The sequence below is a fragment of the Aythya ferina genome, assembly GCF_964211825.1.
Source record: "Aythya ferina genome assembly, chromosome: 24".
In the NCBI taxonomy this organism is placed as follows: domain Eukaryota; kingdom Metazoa; phylum Chordata; class Aves; order Anseriformes; family Anatidae; genus Aythya; species Aythya ferina.
The window spans coordinates 3039796-3060303 of record NC_140322.1 but is presented as its reverse complement, the minus strand read 5'-3'; the positions used below and the strand labels follow the sequence as shown (position 1 = coordinate 3060303).

Below are 20508 nucleotides of genomic sequence, written 5' to 3'. Positions count from 1 at the left end.
GAGATCCTGTGTGTGAATGCTAAATGGGAGGCTGTTGTGCCCCAGAGGCTGGTGAGCAAGATCCCATATATTACCGCATGTGAGTCGTGTGTCATATTAGAGCAATCTAGTTTTAAAGGGCATCTTTCAAGCACAAACTAGCTTTTTCCCACACTTGACTGATCACACAAATAACTGTGATTAAAGGTCAAGTGCCTGGGTTTTTCTATTTTACTCCTTAAAAATTTATATGTGAAAGAAAACCTCGAAGTTAACATAGCATGAAATTGTTATGCAGTTATGAGGCTTTAACGACAACTAAATATCACTTTTCTTCCTGGGTGGCTGGAAAAACCTCCAGTAATAATGGGTCACTTCTTCCGGTTCCCACTCGAGGAAGATTATAAATAAACCCTGTTGTTTGCTTTCCTGCCCTGTGATGGGATAAAGGGAAAATTTTAATCTGTGAGCTTGTTACCTGACTCTCCTGGGGGTGTGCCAGGGGCTGGGCTGTGGGTCTGAGCTGAGCTCTCCCATCGGGAAGGGTGCTGATAAATGGATGGGGGGTTGCTTGCTGCCTGGCTTAACGTGGAGGAAATGCAGTGGTTCCTGGTGGGGGGCTGAGACACGGAGAGGGCTGGAGACACCTTCTGGCTGCAGGCATCCACTCGGGCTGTCTGTGTCCCTTTACAGATCCCTACCCCTGGATCTGCTGGGCTAAAGCTAATGCTGCAGCTGCACCGTGGTTGGAAGGGCTGAGCTGGAGTTCGTGGGGTCAGTGCTTCGGGGGCAGGAGGGGAGTGCAGGCAGGCATGGAGAGCAAGCAGAAATATTAGAGGTCCATATTGTCAAATCTGATTGTGAATACTCGTTGGGCTTGGAAAATGTTTCCTCACTTTGTGCAGAATGGCCGCAGCAGCAGCACCTGCCTCTCAACTGGCCAGGAGCCTCTGGTTTCCAGCAGATTTGTTCTCAGACGCAATGCCTCCCACACTTCCCATAAGCAAATGTGCCTTAGGTGATACAAAAATGCCTGGAAAGATGAGATTAATGAAACATGGCCCTCGGGGGTTTGAGCTGGTGCCTAGGTGGCTCAGGATTCCCGATCCTGCAGGGACTTCTGCATATGGTTAAATTTATTCACACGGGTGGTCTCGTTGACTTCAGGAAGAGTGTACTTGGAAGCTGAGGCACAAGGCAAATGAACTGCAATCACCATATCTAATTAATCTAATTATGCAATGTGCAAATCTGAGCCTGATTGGCAGCAGGCTTCAATAGGCTACTTGCTCCCGTAAACTTATGCATGTATGAGGCACTGCAGAACCCAGGCTTTAGTGCCTAACACTTGAAGATGGTTCAGCACAGCAAATTTGTGCCGATACAAGCTGCTGCTCTTCCTGCAGGGCCGTGTCCCCTGCCAGCTTTCCTGCGGGCATTGCCACCGTGCTCCTGTCTCCAGCAGACCTCGCTGCACCTCTCTTTTCATGCCCAACCCAGCCCTCGGCTCTGGCTGCCTCAGCTGGAGCTTCAATATTTTTATTCCCGACCTGCAATGTTTTACATCTGACAGCACATAATCACAGCGCGGGGAACATCCCCCAGGAATAAGTGTTGCTACATAAGCAGGCTTTGGCGGCAGGTTGTACAGCCATCAGCCAGGAGGCTGACGGGCGTTCAGCCTGTCAACGTTTTGCCAGGACCTGCACACCTACAGTTAGCGATAACTGAAGCACGCCGAGTTCCTTCCCTGCTGCAGGTCTGTGAGCACCCACGGGCTGTCTGCAAGCTGCAGCCCAGCGCCGGGTGTGCAGGACCTGCCCTGCCCAGGGCTGTGCTTTCCTGGTGTTCCTTTTTGGCCACTCTGACTTGTACAGCAGCTGCTGGGCTTGGGGGAGCTTGAGATGAAGCTGGAATTGCCTCTCTGATTCCAGCCTGGAGAGGCAGAGCGGAGGCTTGACACGAATGTGGTGCTCCCAGGTGCAGGTGAAGGCAGTAGTGAGACCCGTGAGCATTTCTGCAGAGCCCTCACCTTGTCAGGTGCATTTACTAAGAACATAGACGGGGGTGTTGGGGCCAGGGCAGGAGCAGAGATGAGCACAGAGGGACCTGTTGGACATTGAACTGCAGGTTGCAGCAGGCAGAGGCTGAGAACCCACCCCAGTGTGGTGGGGACAGCGCAGGGCCCCTGTTTGTGCCTGGTGTCTGCAGGTAGATGCATTTGTGCCAGCTGAACCCCGCTGCCTTCTCCTGTCCCTGTGGTCATGCAGTGCCCGCTGCATGGGGTCGAGCAGGGCAGACCCCCCCAAAATGGGAACAGGACATGCAGGAGGCAAACCTCATCCAGAGGAGAGCCTGTGGCACAGTTAATTAGGGCTGTGACCACAAGACCACCACATCTCAGCTCCAGCAAGAGCTGTGCATGCCCCAGCAGCCCCATGGGGAGCCAACCCCGGCCCGTGGCAGCAGGGACAGGTGCCCCAAAGCCCCACCGGGGCCCCTCCCGGCCCCAAAGCCCCCTGGAGCAACCTCCCTGCCGTCAGTAGGCTTCAGAGTGAACACCACCTCCCTCCTCCTACCGCCCGCTCTGGCCCCGCCCTTCCTTCCCATTGGCCGCTAGCTCCTCGAGGCCCCTCCCCCGCGTCGGTTGGCGAAGGGGATTGGCGGAGAGGGCCCGGGGCGGAGCTCGGCGGCCGGAGCGCGGCGGCGGCGCGGGGCGCACGGAGTCGGCGGCGCCATGGCCAGGGCGCACGGCGGCGGCGGCTTCCCCCGGGCGCTGCCGCTGCTGCTGCTGCTGCCGGTGCTGCCCCGCGCCGCCGCCGAGCAGGGTGAGCCGGGCGGGGGGCGGGCGCGACCCCCGGTACCCCCCCGGTACCCCTCCGGTATCCCTCGGTCGCGTCCCGATGCCCCGTACCCCGGTGGCTGCAGCGCCCGGTGCCACCGCGGCTCGGTGCCGGGTGCCGGTGGCGCTCCGAGGGTTTCTCTCTAATCCCGGCGCAGCCCCCGGTGATGAGCGGGGAGCATTCGGGAGCCCTCCGGAGGAACGGGGGGGCACGGGGCATCGCTGGGAGGGTGGAGAGCTGGGTTGGGATGCGGGAGGCAGCGACCGGAGCGCGGAGGAATGAGGGGTTGGGGAGGCGCTGCAGGGCGCACGGGCTCGGGGCGCATCTCCCCGGGGCGCATCACCTGGGGTCGGTGCACAGCCGGGCTGTGGTGGTCCCCGCTCTCACGGCGCTCTTGCAGGGGACTGGGGGTGCCACCGAAAGCCCCCGACGTGCAGCTCCTCGCTGCCGGCAGTGCGGGTACCGAGTGGCCCCGCTGGTGGAATGACCGGCGGAGGATGCGGGTGGCGCCCAGCGTGGTGGAGCCGGGGCAGGGCACAACTTGCCGGGCAGGGAGCGATTCTGCTCGCTGCCTGTGGGAAGCTGACGGAACTCTGACTTCAGGGGAAATGCATCCTCACGTCACACAGAGGACTGGCTGTTCTGTGATTTATTGAGAAGCTAGGGCGCAGGCTTTCAAGGAAATTGGGGACTCAAAAGTGCCATCGGTACCTGCTGGGACTGGGCTCCAAGATGACCCCACTCCAAGCTGGTTGCACATCCCCCAGCCCCGGCTCTCCCTCAGCTCTGCAGTGCCAGTCCTGGTCAGGAGCTGTCCACGGGGTGGGATTTTTGCAGGGCGTCACGCGTGGGTGAGCTGGCTTGTTAACGTGTTGTCCTCCCTGCAGTTGTCCTGCTGGACTCAAAGGAATCACAAGCGGAGCTGGGCTGGACCTCGCACCCATCCAACGGGGTAAGAGCGCGGGGCTGGCGTGGTGGGGCTGGAGAGGGGCTGCTCGTGGCTGCCTGGCAGCAGTCGGTGCTTTTTGGGTGAGCACCAGCTTGTGGAGGGGGTCTGAGAGCCAGAGGCCAGGTATTGGTTGTGTTAATGGTGCAGCGCCTCCCCAGAACGCATCTTAAGCTCTTGTGATAAGCAAATAAACGCCAGCCAGTGAAGCCTGTGTGGTGTGGTTTGTGCCCCAGCTTGATTTGTTGGGATCTCGCTGTGCTTGGATGTGCTGGGACAGGGATGGGATCGTTGGGATCCTGCATCGCACCGGGGCTGCGTGATCTGCTCCCTTCTGTGCTGCTGGGGTTGGTCCCTGGCTGCTTTTGGCAGAGAATGGCAGGAAAGACAGAGTTGTGTTCCTCGCTGCTTCAGGTTTATTTTCCAGAAAGGAAGCAAAGCATTTAGGGTGGATGGCAATACATCCTGGAGTCATCTGCGTTCCCCAGCTGTTAGTCTGCAGAAGAAACTCTGTTTTGGGTGCGTTTGGCAATCTGGCATAAATCTACCCCCAGAAAGAATTGCTTTGGGAAGTTGCCAGGTCATCCTTGAGACTGTGAGGTTTGAATCATCGTTTTGCTAATCAGAATCTCTGCTGGTAACTTTGGGGAAAACCGTTGGTGCTTGGCAGGCAGAGGATTTGTCCTGTTCCAGCTACAACTTTGCATGACAGAAGCTGCTGCTGGTCAAGGTGCTTGTCCTTGGGCTGTGGCATGACTGCCCTTGCATGCTCTGGGCTGTTTTCGCCTTCCCTGGGTGGCTCAGCATCCAGATGAGCTGCTGCTGCATCCTGCTGTGCTGATGTGTGACCCTGGGGATGGAAAATCCCAGACATATGGGGGGATGCTGGCCTCCTGTGGGCTGGTCAGCAGCTGATGCTTGCTCTCATGCTGGCCCTGGGTTGTTTGTTGATGGATGTCTGTGTTGGGTGGTCCTGCAGCACAGCTCGTGCTCTTGGAGGATCGGGGACTTCAAGTGTCTGTGCTGTAATGGCCGGGTAGGTGGAGAGGCTTTTGGTGGTGGTATTTATAGCGATGGCTGTGTTTCTGCTTGGGCGGCTGGCTCTCGCTGACGGCAGCCCCTGGGCTCTCACCGCCTTTGTGCTCTTTCCACAGTGGGAAGAAATCAGCGGGGTGGATGAGAACTACAAGCCGATCCGCACCTACCAGGTCTGCAACGTCATGGAGCCCAACCAGAACAACTGGCTGCAGACGGGCTGGATCGCCAGGCGCGACGGCCAGAGGATCTTCATCGAGCTGAAGTTCACCCTGCGGGACTGCAACAGCATCCCGGGCGTGATGGGCACCTGTAAGGAGACCTTCAATCTGTATTACGTCGAGTCCGACTCCGACCTGGGCCGTAACATCCACGAGAGCAAGCACACGAAGATCGACACCATCGCTGCAGACGAGAGCTTCACACAGGGGGACCTGGGTGAGCGGAAGATGAAGCTGAACACGGAGCTGCGGGAGATCGGCCACCTGAGCAAGCAAGGCTTCCACCTGGGCTTCCAGGACGTGGGCGCCTGCGTGGCTCTGGTCTCCGTGCGGGTCTATTACAAGAAGTGCCTCGCCACCCTGCAGAACCTGGCGCTCTTTCCGGACACGGTGGCAGAGGCGGCCTTCGCCACGCTGGTGGAAGTTAAAGGAGCTTGCGTGGAGCACGCCCAGGTGGACGTGGATAACCCCCCGCGGATGCACTGCAGCGCCGAGGGAGAGTGGCTGGTCCCCATCGGGAAGTGCCTGTGCAGCCCCGGCTTCGAGGAGAGGGACGGGAGGTGCAGAGGTAACGTGGCCGTTCGCATCCTTTTGCAGCCTGTGGCTGTGCTGTGCCCGTGTGCTGGGTGCTGAGCACGGCTTGGAGCGGTGGCTGCGCCCTTGCTTGGTGATGTTGTTCATTTAGCTAATTGGGAGTCTTCTGTTAACAGGCTGAGCTTTGTCTGAAGGTGGCAGCTGGGGGTGTGGGGTGTGTTGCTGGTGGCTGGAGCGTGGTGTTGGCCGGGTGGATGTGCTGGTGCTCGGAATGCCATCAGGCGTTTCCCTGAGCTTTATTGGTAGCTGTAAAATTACTTGATCCCGTTAACAGCCCCACAGCAGTGCTTTTAGACGCAGCTTAATCATGTGGTGGCTTTACAGCTCACGAGGTCGCCTTTAATGACAGCTGTAAAAGATCTGACCCCTGCCTTCACGGAGGGCTCTCTAGCGGTGCTCTGAGGGTTTGGGTCTGGCTTGGAGCCGGGTGTGATTCTGTCCGTGTGCCCGTGGGGATGTGGGGTGTGTGCCTATGGGGGCAAGGGGTGCATGCAAATTGAGGCCTCCTCCTGCTGATGCCCTCCTGAGGAACACCTGGGGCCTGTACGGAGGGACTGGTGTGACTGGGACCGCTTTGACTGTACTGGTGTGAATATGTTTTGGGTGGAGAAGCCCCCTTTGGTGTCTCGGATCTGTTGGCTGGGTCTCTGGCCTCTGGAGAAGCTGCTCAGAGCCTGCAGCCTCGCAGCACCATGGCTGGAGATAGATGAAATGTGGGTAAATATGGCCCAGACAGGTACTGGGTGCTTTGGGTCTGTGGTAGGGGATCGAGCTTTGCTGGAGGAACCCGATCTGCTTTTACAGAGCTGGGTGAGGCTGCGGAGGTGTCAGCGGTGCCCTCTGTGCCCCTTCTCCCTGACCCCAGCAAGGCTTTTACTGCCCCACTAGTGGCTTTTCGCTCGGTGCCCTCCTTTAAAAGACCTTATTAAAACTATCGAATTGAAATCTCGGCATTGTTCATTGCTTCAGTGGCTGCATGGCAGCTCGCCACGCTTTCCCCATCTGTTTGGAGTGGGAATTTACATAGTGAGTCCCAGAAGGCTTTTGCTAATGTTTCAGGTTTCTCTGTGTTGAGTTTAAATAATTCATATTCTCCAAGGAAAAATATTTGAAGTAATTTAATGGACATAATTAAGTTTTTCCCCCCTCTCACAGAAAGCAGGTCATTAGTCACTCTCAGCGGAGCAGCGTCTGATGTCTGGTCAAATATCAGAAAATAAGTTTCTAAGAGTTGAAAGTTTTTTATGTGTGTGTGTATGTGTCTTTATTATTTATTTTTTTTTAAGCTGTGCATTAGCACGGCACTAAGTGAGTAACTTGAAAAGCTTTCTGATGAAAGCATCCCGGGCTGCAGAAATTCCCCAACAAGGACAGAAGCCCTTGAGCTGGAGGTGGAGAAATGCAGTGGGTGTCGGAGGATGCTCGAGCAATCGGGCGATGCACAGCAAGACTGGCTCTTCTGCCGTGGTCCGTAAGAGGGCTGTGCTGGGAGCGAGCCCGATGCATCCTCTTGTGGTCTCTGCCGTGATTCTTGCAGCAAGAGAGCATGGTGCAGCTCACCGGGTCTGAATCCGAAGGAAATAGGATGGCAGGAGTGGATGAGGCAGGTGCCCTGCTGTGCTCCTGCTCCAGGACCACGGGTGTGCACTGGTGATCTCCGTAAGGACAGGGCAATGCCATGAGGCAGTGCAGGTCATGTTAACGGGGTAAATTCCACTCTGGGGACCTTTGGCCAGTTTGAATCCTCACCAAACTGGTCAATGTGGCTGAGCACATGCAGCTACAGAAGCCCTGGGAGTAATGAGGGTGATGGGGATGAACAGTGGTGAGAGGAAGGGTCGCAGGCAGGGCTGGGCTGGGGGTTGAGCTTTGTGGCAGAAGCAGAGCTGAAAGATGAGGCCGGGGAAGTGCAGGGTTTCTCTGTGAGGAAGCATTAGCTTTATTTCCTGCTGAACTCAGGAATCCACGTTTGAATGAAATCCCAAAGCTCCTTGTACTGGTGATTTAGGTGCTGAAATCATCTTGCTGCCGAGAGAACATTTGTATCCTCACGCTGAAATTAGGGGAGATGAAAAAAGACTAATAGGATTTATGGCAGTGCTAATTACTGCTGCAATAAAGCCAAGCCTTTTTACTGTCCATCTTCCTATATAACACCATTTCTCTGAAGAAATCCCGGAGTACCTGACAGGCTTTCCTGGGTTTGCACATTTCTGATGAATCATTTCGGTGATCATTGAAATGCAGCCGTCTCTAGGGTGGAAGCGAGCAGCTTTAGCATCTGTTTAACATCTACGCTCAAATAAGAGGAGAGGTTTTGTCACTGTAAATACATTTAAACAGCTTTTCTTGTCTAATATATATCTATAGCCAGCTGCTGGCCTGTGCTCCCTCTGATCTTAAAACCTATTTCCAGCAGATGCGCGGTGGGCAGGTGGAAGGTCCCGCTGCACTGTGGATGATCATCTGTCCATCCCTATTTCGTTTGCAGTTGGCTTCTCGGCATTGATGTCTTTTACCCTTAATTTTGCCAGGCATGATCCGCGGCCCCTTCATGCCATTTGCTTTGCAGGGTATTGCAATAGCTTCTGTAAATGAAACGGTGATGCGGGAGGATCTGCCTGATGTTTGCTGCGAAGTTGTCTTTTGTGCTTCATCTCTTCCACCCGATCCCTCGTAATTTCTGCAAGGAGAATTTCAACAAAGCCCAAGGTTAATATTTACCAGCCAGTTTTGTTGCAAATGAGACAACCTCAACCAGACGTTGAATTAATATGATGGAGACCGGTTCCAAAAATAGCTGTCAGCCACTCTTCTTTGACAGAGATGTGAATTCAGGCTGTAGTTAGGTCTCCTCAATTTATTTCCCTCTGCTTTTGACGGGGGTGGCAGGAGCTGGCGCTGTGCTGCTGGGGCAGCCCGTGCTGGTGTCTCAGCCTGTAGCTGGCTGCGTCCCGTCTGTGCAGGGCTGATCTTACAGAAGCTGATTTTAGGGAGAAAATAGTTGCTAGAGCTTTGTTGGGATTTTAAAAATAGGGTTTCAAGTGATTTTGGGGTGGATAAAAGGGGCAGGTTGGGTGCCTCCTGCGCAGCTTGTGATGCTTCCCCAGTGTGCAGGGACCATCCTTGGTTCGTTTGTCCCTTGTATGTGTGTGAAGGATTTTGGGGCTTTGCAGGGTGAGCAGCTGGCACTGCTGTCTTGAAACAGAGGGATGAGGTGGAAGGCACAGGGGGGCAGTTGTTAGAAGAAAGCAGCCTTTGCTCGTGGTTGTAGGAAATGTAACGCACGCTGGACGCTGAGCAGCTGCAGTGAGCTTGGGGGGATTCATCAGAAACTGCCCGAAAAGAGCCCAGGGAGCATCGCTGGGCAGAGCAGTGCCTCTGCCCCACGGCCACATCCGTCCTCCTCGAAATTGGCTAGGGCAGGACGTTTTTCTGCAAAACCCAAGATAGCAGTAAAAGTCCTTGATTTGTATTTTCCAAAGGGAAGCGCTAAAACAGGGCAAGTGTTTGCTGTTTTAAAAGAGCCGTCTCTCCGCTTGGGTCCCCTTGGACCTCCCCTTCTACTCCTTGCCTTTGCGCTGCTGAGCATCACAGGCTGAAGGTGGAGAGCGTGATGGCTCTGAGGTGGGAGCCGTTTGCTTTACAGAGGTCTCCTGAGATGTCCGTGAAGAGCCTTTGATACCCGGCTGCTTGTGCTGGACAGAGGCACTTGTCTTGCCCTTCTTTGGGAGCAGGGAATGAAATTGTGCAGTCCTTGTGTCCGCTGCGAGGTGGGGATGCAGAGAGAGGCAGCACCGAAGGCAGGAGCTGGGGCTGCATCATCGGAGGAGCGTCTGCTTGCAGCCCCAGGACCGTGCCATGGCTCTGGGAGCTGCTGTGCCCTGGGGGCAGCTCCTGCCCAGGGAGCAGCTCTGCCTCGGCTGCCACCCTGCTGCCGGGCTCATTCGGTGCCTCCTGGACATGTGCGTTCCTCATACTGATGAAATGCAGACATCAATTTAAAATAAAAAAAAAAAAAAAGGAAACACAAGTGACCCGTCCCTGAGAGCTACAGCTACCGTTTTTCTCATGGTGACAGCACTGAGAGCGAGGCTGGTGTCCTTGTGGGTCTCAGGGCCCGTGTGCTCACCTTGCGTGTTGCACGTCGGCAGCTCTGCTGCATGGGGCTGGTGGTCAGCGAGGCGAGGCTCCTGCTGCAGGTGCCTGGGGAGAGCCTCGGGCTGGAATTGCAGAGCGTTGAGTGCATTAATCCAACTGCGAGTCCTTCGTCTTACTCCAGAAATGGGCCATGTGAATTTGTCTGGTGGTAGAGGACGATGACGGAAAGCACCTGAAGATGGCATGAGCTCGAGACTTCCTGAGCAGGGGTTTTCTGCTTCGTGAAGAAGTTTTTTTTTGGAAAATGAGAGCTCTGCTAATAAATAAATGCCAGCTGGAAGCACTACAGGCATTCAAATGCCAAATAGGAACCAAAAATGACCCCTCCAGTGGTAGGAACAGAAGCAGCACATGTAGGCTGTTGGGATGAGGGGAGACTACACTGGCTACAGCTGTGGGGAACCTCTTTGTCTTCCCTTGTGTACTATTTCCCCTGAAGTACTGCCTTGCTGGGGAAATTGAGGTCTCTGCATCCTTCTTCCTGGCTGAACGTGCGGGTGTTTGGTGTTCTGCATCCCCAGAAGAGGTGCAGGGCTCACAGGTCCCTATGAGCTGTGAGTCCTTCAGGGAATGTGATCAATGATGCGGCCCTACTCTTGCATCTTTTTATGCACCTGCTGGTGTAAAAAGGGATCCAGGCTGTGGCACAGCACATAATGTGCATGTTTCCCAGCCCATGTCTGTGTGCTCTGCCTGGCCAGGGCTCACTCCTGCTGAGCAAAAGCTTGGGGTGGGAGTGGGAAGTGGTGCTGGTAAAGTGTCATCCTCTGTTGTGCATGTCCCGTCAAAACATCGTGCCTCTACAGTGTCTTCAGTTGGAAAATAAGTAGTTTGATTGAGAATTAAAGAGATTTAGGATAAAAAATTGCAATACTCTGCTATTTAGTACAAAGATACCTCCTGAAGCCTGAGGTCTGCTTTTCCATTTAAGTACAAAAAAAGATGGATCCAAATGCACAGCGCTTGGGGCTCTTGATTTGTTTCATCTTTTATACATTAGCTTACAAACCTGCGTGTGCTCCTGGAGTTTATTTTATCCTCTGACTGATGCCAGGGTATTATGCATAATAAATTTATTTTTTCTCCTGGGACTCCGCAGCGAGCACTAGGCTTTGCTTCCATCCTTCACAGCCACGTGCTGCTCGCGGGACGGAGCTGAAGCTCAGATTTAGCGGCGCTCATCGGGGCTGGAGCTGGGTGCACCGTGGCCGTGCTGGTGGAAATGGATGTGAAACGAGGGCAGTGCATCAAGAAGGGGTTGAGGGAGTAAAACCGAGGGAGTAAATGCTGCTGAAGGAGGAGTTGGGGAGGAAATTTATGCTTCGGTTTCCTCTCCAAATTATGGTTTGGCTTTCATCTTCTGGGTCTTGGGTTGTAGCAGAGCATGGCTGGAGCAAAGTGACCATTTGTAAGGTGTGGAGAGCGTGGTGCTGAATGAGTTTGGAATATCCGCCTCCCTGCAGCCATTAGCAGCCTCCGGGGAAGCTGTGATGCCTTATGGTAGACGCCGCTTCCCATCAGTTGTGCAGATGAAACGCCCATGTAAAATATGCTTTCTCTTTTTGGAGTAATGATCAAGCTTGGAGATATTTATTATTCTGGATTGAATGTTATATTGCTGTATTATAGTGTGTCTGAAATAATTATGGCTATGGAAATTGTGGCAGAGCCAGACACAAATTACTCTATGACACTTAATTTTAGAGCAAACTACTCAGAAAATTACAAGCATCACAATTCGTTTGCGGGATTCTTGTCAGGCCTAAGGTTATAGATACCTGGCTGCTGGATGGACACCCACTATTTGGTTGAAATACAGAGGGAAACCTGTCTTGCCCATGGCAAAGGGAGCTGTGCATGGGTTGAAGCCCTTGGCAGGAGTGGGGTGCGTTGGACACGCGGGTCGGCCAGCCCTCGGCACGGGAGTAATTTGGGAGGTGCAGCAGGGAACTGGGAAAGACAACAGTAAATTGCACTTGGCTCAGTGGATGTGCCTGCCTTAGCGTGTCCTTGAGGAAAATTCCTGCATAAATAGCGATGAGTTTCTCTCCAGTGCTGCTGTGGCACTGAATTCGAGCGAGTGTATTCTTGGTGCTGAATGAATTTTGATATTTCAGGCCTGCCTTGCTAAATATACTTGGGTATTTAATTTTCCTCTAGACTAAATCACTGAATTTAATTTCAGCTATTAAGAGCTCATTGTTGGAGACGCACAAAGATCTAGCCTCTGGACATAGGTTTTCATTTCAGTACTTCTCAAATTATTTAACAAGAGCTAAAATTATAGAGTAGTGTTGTCCTAAAGGTTTCAGGGATGCTGGAAATGCGTTGGACTGAAGGCTGCTGAGCAGTATTATTGAAAAACGGTTATTAAAGAAAAAAATCAGCAGAAAAACTGCCTTTGAATACTCTTCAGGCTGGCACGGCCTGGAATACCCATCCTGGTAGGTAGGGCACCAAGATGAGAGGAGCGGGGACCTGATCCGGTGCTCGTATCGATCTCTCCCTCCCGCTGACTCCGTCCCTCCTGCCCAGGCACGGAGATTGGACAAGATTTCTTTCTCTTCCTCACAGTGGGGCTCTGTAACGGTATCGCTCGCTGCCTGCACAGTATTGATTACAGTTTTTGCAATAAGACGAGGCAAGATTGCAAACCCAGCATGTACGGGGAAGGCAGGAGCCTCTCTGTTACCCGAGGCCACGTGTTGACAAGGCTTTCAGCAGCTCAATATACCGCTGGAACTTCACCCCGGCGCTGTCTTTTGCACAAGGTGCCCTGTCTGCTTTGGGGCAACTTGTCCTTGTCTGCGTGCGCTCCTTGACAGCCGTCCTTCCAGGGCATCAGCATGGATGCTGAGCTTTTTTTTTTTTTGGGGGGAGGAGGGAGAGAAAAAGAAGCAATTGTGAAGCACCGGAGAATGATGCTTGCTGCAGTGCTCAGGGAAACCAGCCCTCTGAGATGGGAAAGGCTCCGAAGTCTGTGTCTGGGGTTTAATTTAATTACATGCTGTATGCAGGGAATGTTTGTTTGTTTGTTTGTTTGAAGCCTGCTGCTTGATAATTGCATTAGCTGCACCCTCATCCTTGTGTTTTGTGAAACGCTGAATAACAGCACTCTCTTCTCCACGCTGTTAGTGATTTTATGGAGTTCAGCTCAGCGTCGCCTTGGTTATCTCTTCCAGGCTGAGCTGCCCTGCTCTGCTAGGGCCCAGCTCCCACCTTTTGCCCTTTAGGGTCCCTTGGGTTGAGCAGATTTGCTGCCAGAGCTTACAGCAGCCGTCGTCTCCCTAGGGTGACGGTGGGCAGGGTGCAGGCTGGCATCGTCTCGCATCTTGCGCCCGCCCTTGCTGCACACCCAGCTGCCGGATCACCTCGTAAAGAAAGCACGAGAAATGATGTGCTCACCTGAGCAGAAAAAACAGCTCAGCAGAGGCTGGGCGCTCGGGCTGCTGCCTGACTTTCCTTCGCCCTCCTGGAGAAGGTTCCCGGTGTCGATTCCTTGGTACTGAGAGCCCGAGGGGTGTTCCCGGCTGGTGTCTTCCCTGCCAAAAAGTTTGCAGAAGACCCAAAAGTCAGCCCCGAGGATGGGAACTGCTGTTGAGGCTGCCGAGAAGTGGACAACCGCCTGCGTGGCCAAATCCTGCTGCTGGTGGGGTGGGATGGGTGGGCACTGAGTGTGTGGGTGCTGCTGGGGGGTGTTGGGGCGGCTTGGTCAGCAGCGAGGGTCCCATGGGTGCATGGGGGCACCCAGCCCCTCTGCTCCAGCCCCAGGAGGGGCGAGCAGGTGCTGTGGACCCCGTGCAGAAGCTTTTGGGTCACCCAGAGGTTCCCCTGGGTGTTGAGCCTGGGGCATGCGGGCATCTTTTGCACAAAGCCTCTCCCTGTCACTCCTGCTGTGCTGACATAAAGAGCATCTCCGCTGACGTCTCGGTGAAATGTTTGGAACATAATAACCAGTGACTTGCTCGGCTTGATAATGGAATTAAGACGGATGGGGGCTGGATGTGCCAGCCTGGTCCGGAGGGGGGGCGGGTCAGCCTGGCAATAGCTCCTGTGAGAAATGGCAGTGAGGACAGTTTCATATTTTATATGACTGGTGATCACAGAAAGTGAGTCTGTACGGACAGGAGGGATGAATACGGACGCAGGCTCGGCGTGTGCTGGTTGCTGGCAACCTGCATCATGAGCAGAGGGTGCTCCTTGGTGCTCGGGAAGGGCTTGTCCGTACCTTAATGTGTGTTAATCACAGGGACGGGCACATTTCTTCTTGGTCCTCCTGGAAATAATGTCTGTGTGCACCATCTGCACAGAGATCTGCATTTCCACACCAAGGGGAGTGGATTTTTTAGCTTTTGCCCTCACTGCGGCGCAGAGCCGCTCTGCTGGGGTGTCCTCGTGTTTCAGCCCTGCAGGGGAAGTGATTCTGGATGTGCTGTTAATATTTCTCATGGGACAGGATTTGTAAAACCCGACTACAGCGTTGGAAGAAAAACCTCTGGGAAAAGCAAGCCCTGAGGGCTGAAAAGATTGTAGTGAAGGTGTGAGGGGAGGTGAGAACGCAGAGGGGCTGGGAGGAGGTGCTCCAGAGCTTGTCTCCTTGTGATCTTTGCAAGGGCTGCCAGGGTAGGGAAGGAAATCCTAGAAAGAGCGGCGACAGAACTGTGCTGCCAGGAGGAGTGGAGACCCTTATAAGTAACACGCAGAGTTTTGTGTTATATTTTTTCTTGTCCTATTTTGATGGTTGCAAGGGGACGTTTAACCACTGTCGGATGCAAACCAAACGGCTCAGGAAGCGCTGGTCCTCCGAGTTGGTCGCTCTCTGGGGGGAAACCTTGTTTTTTTGGGGGTGCCTCGACATGCTGCACCCCTGTGTTGAGGCCAACCACACTGCTGTGGGATGGAGGAGCCCCGGGAGGTGCATGCCAGTGCTTGCCAGCGGCCAGTATATGATGGGGATACAGCTGTTCTTCCCCTGGGAGCCACTGGTGTTTGGTGCAAGACCCAAAAAGCCTCAGAAGATGCTGAGCGGGTGTTGGAGGCTGCTGGGGACGTGGGGTCCTGCTGCTGCGCTCCTCAGCCCCAGCTGCTCCCTTACCTGGCTGCTTTCCTTCCTGATCAGCCTCCTCCTGGATGCGTATTCCAGCAGAGAAAATTAACACGCATTAAAAGTGGATGAACTTTGTCAAATACAATTTCTTGACAAAAAAAAAATGGAAAGGAATTGATTTTGGAAGACAACCGAGTTGTAGTGTTAATTATAAATGACTGTATAGGCGTTTTTGGGTGAAACTGCAGGCGTTATTGATTCCTGCTGGCAAGCACGCGGCTCTTCCGCTATCTGCAGGAATTCAGCAACATGAGAAAGTTCAATAGTGCGAACTCGGGCAGTGCCCTCCCTGTTTTCCCTTTGTTCTCGGATATCTGCAAGGTTTGTGGGTCAACAAGCTGGCTTGAGACAGCTTGGGTGGAAAAGCAAAGAGGCAGAGCTCATCAGAAGCATTCAGATTGAGTGCTGAGAGGGCAAAAACCGAGCTGCCAAAGCCTGACGTGAGGAGGTGGTGTCAGGCAGCATGGAGGGGTGAGCGTGGCCGTGTTGGTGAGCTCCTCCTGCTGCCCAGGCGCTTCATACGGGGCAGCAGGAAACCATTCTGCAGCGCTGGGAGCATCTCCTGGAGCTGCTGTGTTAATGTGGTTAGGAGAAAAGCAATCGCCCTCTGACTGCTGGTAAAGCCTCCTGCTGGACTTGGTGCATCCGAGGCTCTCCAAGAGGAAGAGGGAGACAAACCCAGAGGGCGTTTCGTTGTGCACCCCAGTTCCATTACAGTGTTTGTGGTTGAAGCTGTCGGAGCTGAGATGAAGCGTGCTGTTGAGCAGCTTTCTGCTCGACAGAAAACGCAGTAGGTGCTTTTAACTTTGGGTAAAAACTAAAGCTTGCCATTCAAAGGGGAGCTTGCATGTGATCTGGCATCGCGCAGCGTGACTGGGAAGGCGAAGACGTAAACACACGCCTGCACACACATGCACACACATTTTTCCAGTGATAGAGGCAGGCAAGAAGTGTTTGATAGGTTTTGTCTGATTTTTGTATTGTCATTAACACAAAGTTGCCCAGGTTAAGTAGCTTTATTCCTAAATCCATGATACGATGCAATTTCCACCTAGTGTTTAATCTCCCATCTATGCTCATTCTCTCAATATTTTATGCTAAGCTGCAGTATTTGCTTAGGTCTTGGCCCCTTCCTCTCTGCAAAATGATGAACACTTTTTAATTAGAAGCCTGATAAGCTGCAGAAAATAGATTTTTGGTTTTGCTGGGCCCTGCTGACTTGTCTGGGGCAGTGTCAGTGACTGTCTCCTTCCTGGCATGTGTCTGTTAAAGCCCGCTGCCTAACTCACAAAACATTTTGCAGCCAATGCTGCTCTTTTAGGCGGAGCAGCAGACACTCATGCGAGCCTGGGGAAGGACAGACAGACAGACAGAAGTGACAGACGTGACGGACGTCTGCAGAGAAGTTGGGTCAGAGGAGATGTGGGGGCTGAGTGTGCCAGGACCGAGCTGGGGAGCGTCTGCTCTGGTTTCCTCTGGGGAGGCTCACCCAGATCTCTGCTCGTTCAGAGGATTCCTTTTCCTAGAGGCCACTTGCTGCCAACGCAGTCAAGGCAGAGGCGTGCTGCTGGGTGCTGCTCTCCATCAGGTTGCATGGGGCAGCCGAGGGGCTGCAGGATGCTCTGACAGCAGCTTTGCCTTGAGCTTATCCGCTCCACGGGGTGAATCTTCCAGGAGCTGTGCCTGCACAGTAGGCTCTGGGGCAGGAGTCAGTCCTTTGCTCTCCCTTGGTTAAAAACCTTTTATTTTCTTCTGTGTGTACAAACCAACATTTGCAAAGGAAGACTGTGAATCCTGAAGGTTCAGCTTCTGTGTTTGGCTGTGAATGACTGAACCTCCAGAGACCTGAGCCCTGTTCTCAGTCCTATTTTTCTTGTTTGATTCTGCAAATCGTGCAATTGTCCTGCCCCAGCTTCCCTGCTCGAGCGTGGTCACTGGTCCTGTACTTCATAAAGAAAACAAAGGTTAAATTAATTGTTGGAGGTAGTCAACTGCTGCAATGATGGGTTTCATAAGTGCACCTCATAACAGGCTACTGGCCAGCTGGTAAATACAGCTGGGGTGATTAATAACTTCATTTCACTGCTGCATGCAAAATCTTGGCCATGCTTCACTTGAACAGAAACTGCAATCAAGTCCGCAGCTTGCAGAGCTGCAGTCAGTTGTCCTGCCTGATGCACTTAGTGAGTCGCTTTTAATCACCGCTCATCAATTAACAAGATAAAGCTGCTCAAACTCCAGTGCCTCTCTGCCGATGAAATCAGGATTTCAGCCAGGGATCTCTCTCGCTATTTTTAAAGGCAAAATTTGTACGCTCAGCTTGCTGCAGCTTAGAAAATGCCGAGGTCCTTGCTGGTGGGGGAGCCTCCCCCATCCCTTGGGGCTGTGAGTCAGGGTCCAGGCTGCAGAGGGAGGTTTTGCCTGGGAGTCAGTGCTGGGGGACTCGAGTGGGCAGGCTTCGTGGTGCTGCGGGGTGGATTTGCCTGAGTGCTGCTGGGGAGGGGGAGTTAAAGCTGTCCCGTGACAGCTGACTAGGAAACCATGTCCTCGTCATGCTTCTCTGCGACCCTAACTGCCCCTGCTCTCCCCATGGGCAGGATTGTGTGTGGGAGAGGATGCTGCTTTTGGCTTTTGATAGAGTCATCTACTCGTGTCCGGGAGCTGCAGCAGATGTGTCTGTAAGAGAAACCCTTCCCGAGGGTGCATCGTGCCAGCTTACCTGCCAGCCTGCTGCACGAATCCACGCTGCTTGTGCTGTTGCTGGCTGGGCTGTGCATGCAGTGTGGGAGCAAGGAGGGAGCGTGGTGAGACAAATCAGGAATGCTTGGCGGATGGGGAGCATCTCGCGTGGGCAGAGATGATGGAGAAGGAGAGAGGCAATTAATTTGTCTGACCCACCCAGCTGCTTCTCTTTGGCTCCTAGCTGAGGCATTATTGGATTTTATTATTTAATAATTAAGTTGTGATAGTAGCAGAGGGCAAGGATAGAAGATTGTGTACAAAAAAGAATTTCATTCTATAAATTGATGGCCTGTTCTCTCAAGAGCTGTCACATACCCAGCGCAAAAATGAGCAGTGCAAAATAACAGGGATGCCTAAAACAGCTGGGGTCCGACAGAAACACTTATGAGATGAGGTGGAGGAGACAGGGAGTTTAGCTGAGAAAAGAAACTGAGATGCACGTACGACGCATCAAATGTTCCAGGGTGCTTTTGTTCTCCTTCTGGAGCATGGGAACAAAGGAACAAAATTACCAAGTGTGCAGAAAGGATCGAGATTGCAGCACTCCTTGTTACTGGCTGTGATTTCACTAAAGAATTTGGCAGCGTCGAAATCGTTTGGGCATTGATATGTGTTGCAGGAAGGTCAGGGGAGTTCTGCTTCGTCCTGATCTGGAGAAGACTGAAAAGAAGGGAAAGGCTGTGGGCTGCCAGCCTGCAGCCCTGCAGGCGGGGTGAGACCTCCGTAGGGGTGGCTGTGATCGTACCTGGGGCTGTGCAGCAGCCGGGGCTGAGCCCCACAGCGTCGTGGTGCCTGTGATCCTGGGAAGTACAAACGGAGGTGTTTCACACAGTTATTAGCTGACATACTGGCTGAGAGAGGCTTTTGTACGCTTACTTCTCCTAGCTATTAGAAGTCAGGGAAGAACTGCCTGAAAGATGCTTCTAATTGAAAACCTTCAATTTCCTAACGCGAGATGTCAAATTTATGTGACTGCCAGGCTCGCCGTTCACTCTGGGCTATGACGGCCGTGTATCCACTGCTTTTACTGCTCAGGTCCCATCAAGTTTGTAAACAAGATTGATTTTTCTGTTCCGCCTGACAAAGGGTACGAGCAGCAACATGATGCTGGCGTTCAGGCTTTGATGCCGTAATGAGCAGCTTCTCCCCGTGGAGCGCAATGGATGAGCAGCACCGAAGCCTGCGGGGGCTCAGCCCAGCCTGGGGTCTGCGTGCAAACACCACGGCGTGCCTGAAGCGCTGTGGGATCCCTGGCTGATGGTATTTGTGCCCCGTGTTGTGGTCAGTACAGCTGAACCAAAGGAAATGCAAGCTAAATACATTGCTATGCTTATTAGTGTAACAGTAGCTTTGCTTTGGTTTCTCAAATATTAAGAGGAAGCTGGAAGTTTTGGAAGTAATTTAAGCACCTGCTAGTTTTGTGTGTGTTATCTAGCACCCTAAGTAGGGAATGACATTTATTGTGCATTATGGCACGCCGTCTTAATATTACTCCTCGGCTGTGTTTGTCAAGCCTGTGCTTTTAAAGGTCATCTTTATCTGGTCCTGGAGGCGTGCAGTCTGCAAACTGGGAGAGGCAAATGCAAAGCTGTGGGCTCTTCAGTACCATGCTGGGCTCTTTTTTTTTTCAATTATTATTATTTTTCTCCATTTTTAACAGTTTTACTATTCAGTTTTACTATAGAAATGTAGCATTGAGTCCCCATCTATTGGAAAATGCTGATTTCCATTCCAGATACCAGGAAGCCTCTCTTCGTTACTTGGGCACAACTGGACTAGGCTCGAGGTGGCCAAATCTGCTGCTTTCTGGGGGCTTTACTTGCACCGGGTGGCAGAGAGCTTGGGTGGCAAGATTCAAGGCTTTCAGGTGGCTCCTGAAGGGCTGCATCTGATACGTAAGAAAAGCAGAAATCTCTCCTGTGCATTGCTGCTCGTGGCTCTGCCAAGCAGCTGGCTGTCCCTGTGCCAGCAGCCAGGGGCGATGGGACCAGCGGGAGCCGCAGCAGCAGTGCTGGCTCCCCCCTGTCCACGATCAGAGTGCACTGAATTTCTAAAGGCAGATGAAATAACGTCCCCCGTAAACGTTCGCTCGTTTTCAGCATCCCGTGCAAGAATCTTCCCTGCCCCGGTGCTGCCTGGTGCTTTGTCCTCAGATCACAGCCGGAGCTGCCAGTTTTATGTCACGCAGAAAGCTAATGAACCGGAGTGCGCTGGAATAATCTGCTTTAAAAGGAACAGGCTCAGCAGCCAACTCTTTAAAAATGATGAGAGAGGGGACTGTGTGCAGGGAGCTGTTCGTCCAGGAACTTCACAAGCCTGAATATTAGGGGAGCTGATGAAGGGGTAGCAGGCAGCAGCCCCACACCACTGAGATGAAGCCAAGCAGAATGCATTTGTTTGCAGGCTGCTTCCTTTTCAGGTGTTGTTTTAAGGTCAAACTGAAGCTATAACAAACTGCTTTATGGGGTTTTGCAGCCTGTTTTCTGTTGGTTTTGTAAAATAACACGTTTTCCATGCGGAACTAGCTCCTGGGTGTCCTGCTAGGGGTATTACTTGTACTCTGCGTGCTGCTTGTGGTAAAGATCAAGCAAATCCTTGACCACTGTGCGAACCACTTACTTGTATGAATATCAAAGACGCTTTTCAAAGGATAAAGGAAGCCTGTGTATGGCCTACAAAAGCCAATTTCTGCTGCTGTCGTTTGGCTTTGGTATATACCTCACTGCCTGCAGTGACTGCTGCATAATCTGCAGTGATGAAGCCGCAGCTGCCAGCGACGTGGCCTTGTGGCTTGGGTTTCTGCACGAAGCTCTGGTGACTGATGAGTTCTCCAGCTTCTCAATTTGCCGTATTCCTCCCCTTTTTGGGTTGTTGCTAAGT

At 53.0% G+C, this 20508-nt stretch overlaps 1 protein-coding gene across 1 annotated transcript in view; it reads left to right on the top strand.

Moving 5' to 3' along the window:
* Nucleotides 1–2716: 2716 nt before the first annotated feature.
* The window catches only part of EPHA10 (EPH receptor A10), a gene marked incomplete at its 5' end in the record, with an annotated part of 40944 nt that continues 23152 nt past the window's right edge, over nucleotides 2717–20508 (top strand). Inside the window, 3 exons of the mRNA XM_084497283.1 lie at nucleotides 2717–2807; nucleotides 3710–3774; nucleotides 4923–5592. Coding sequence (XP_084353409.1) covers nucleotides 2717–2807; nucleotides 3710–3774; nucleotides 4923–5592 — 826 coding nt within the window. The remainder of the gene's footprint in view (nucleotides 2808–3709; nucleotides 3775–4922; nucleotides 5593–20508) is intronic.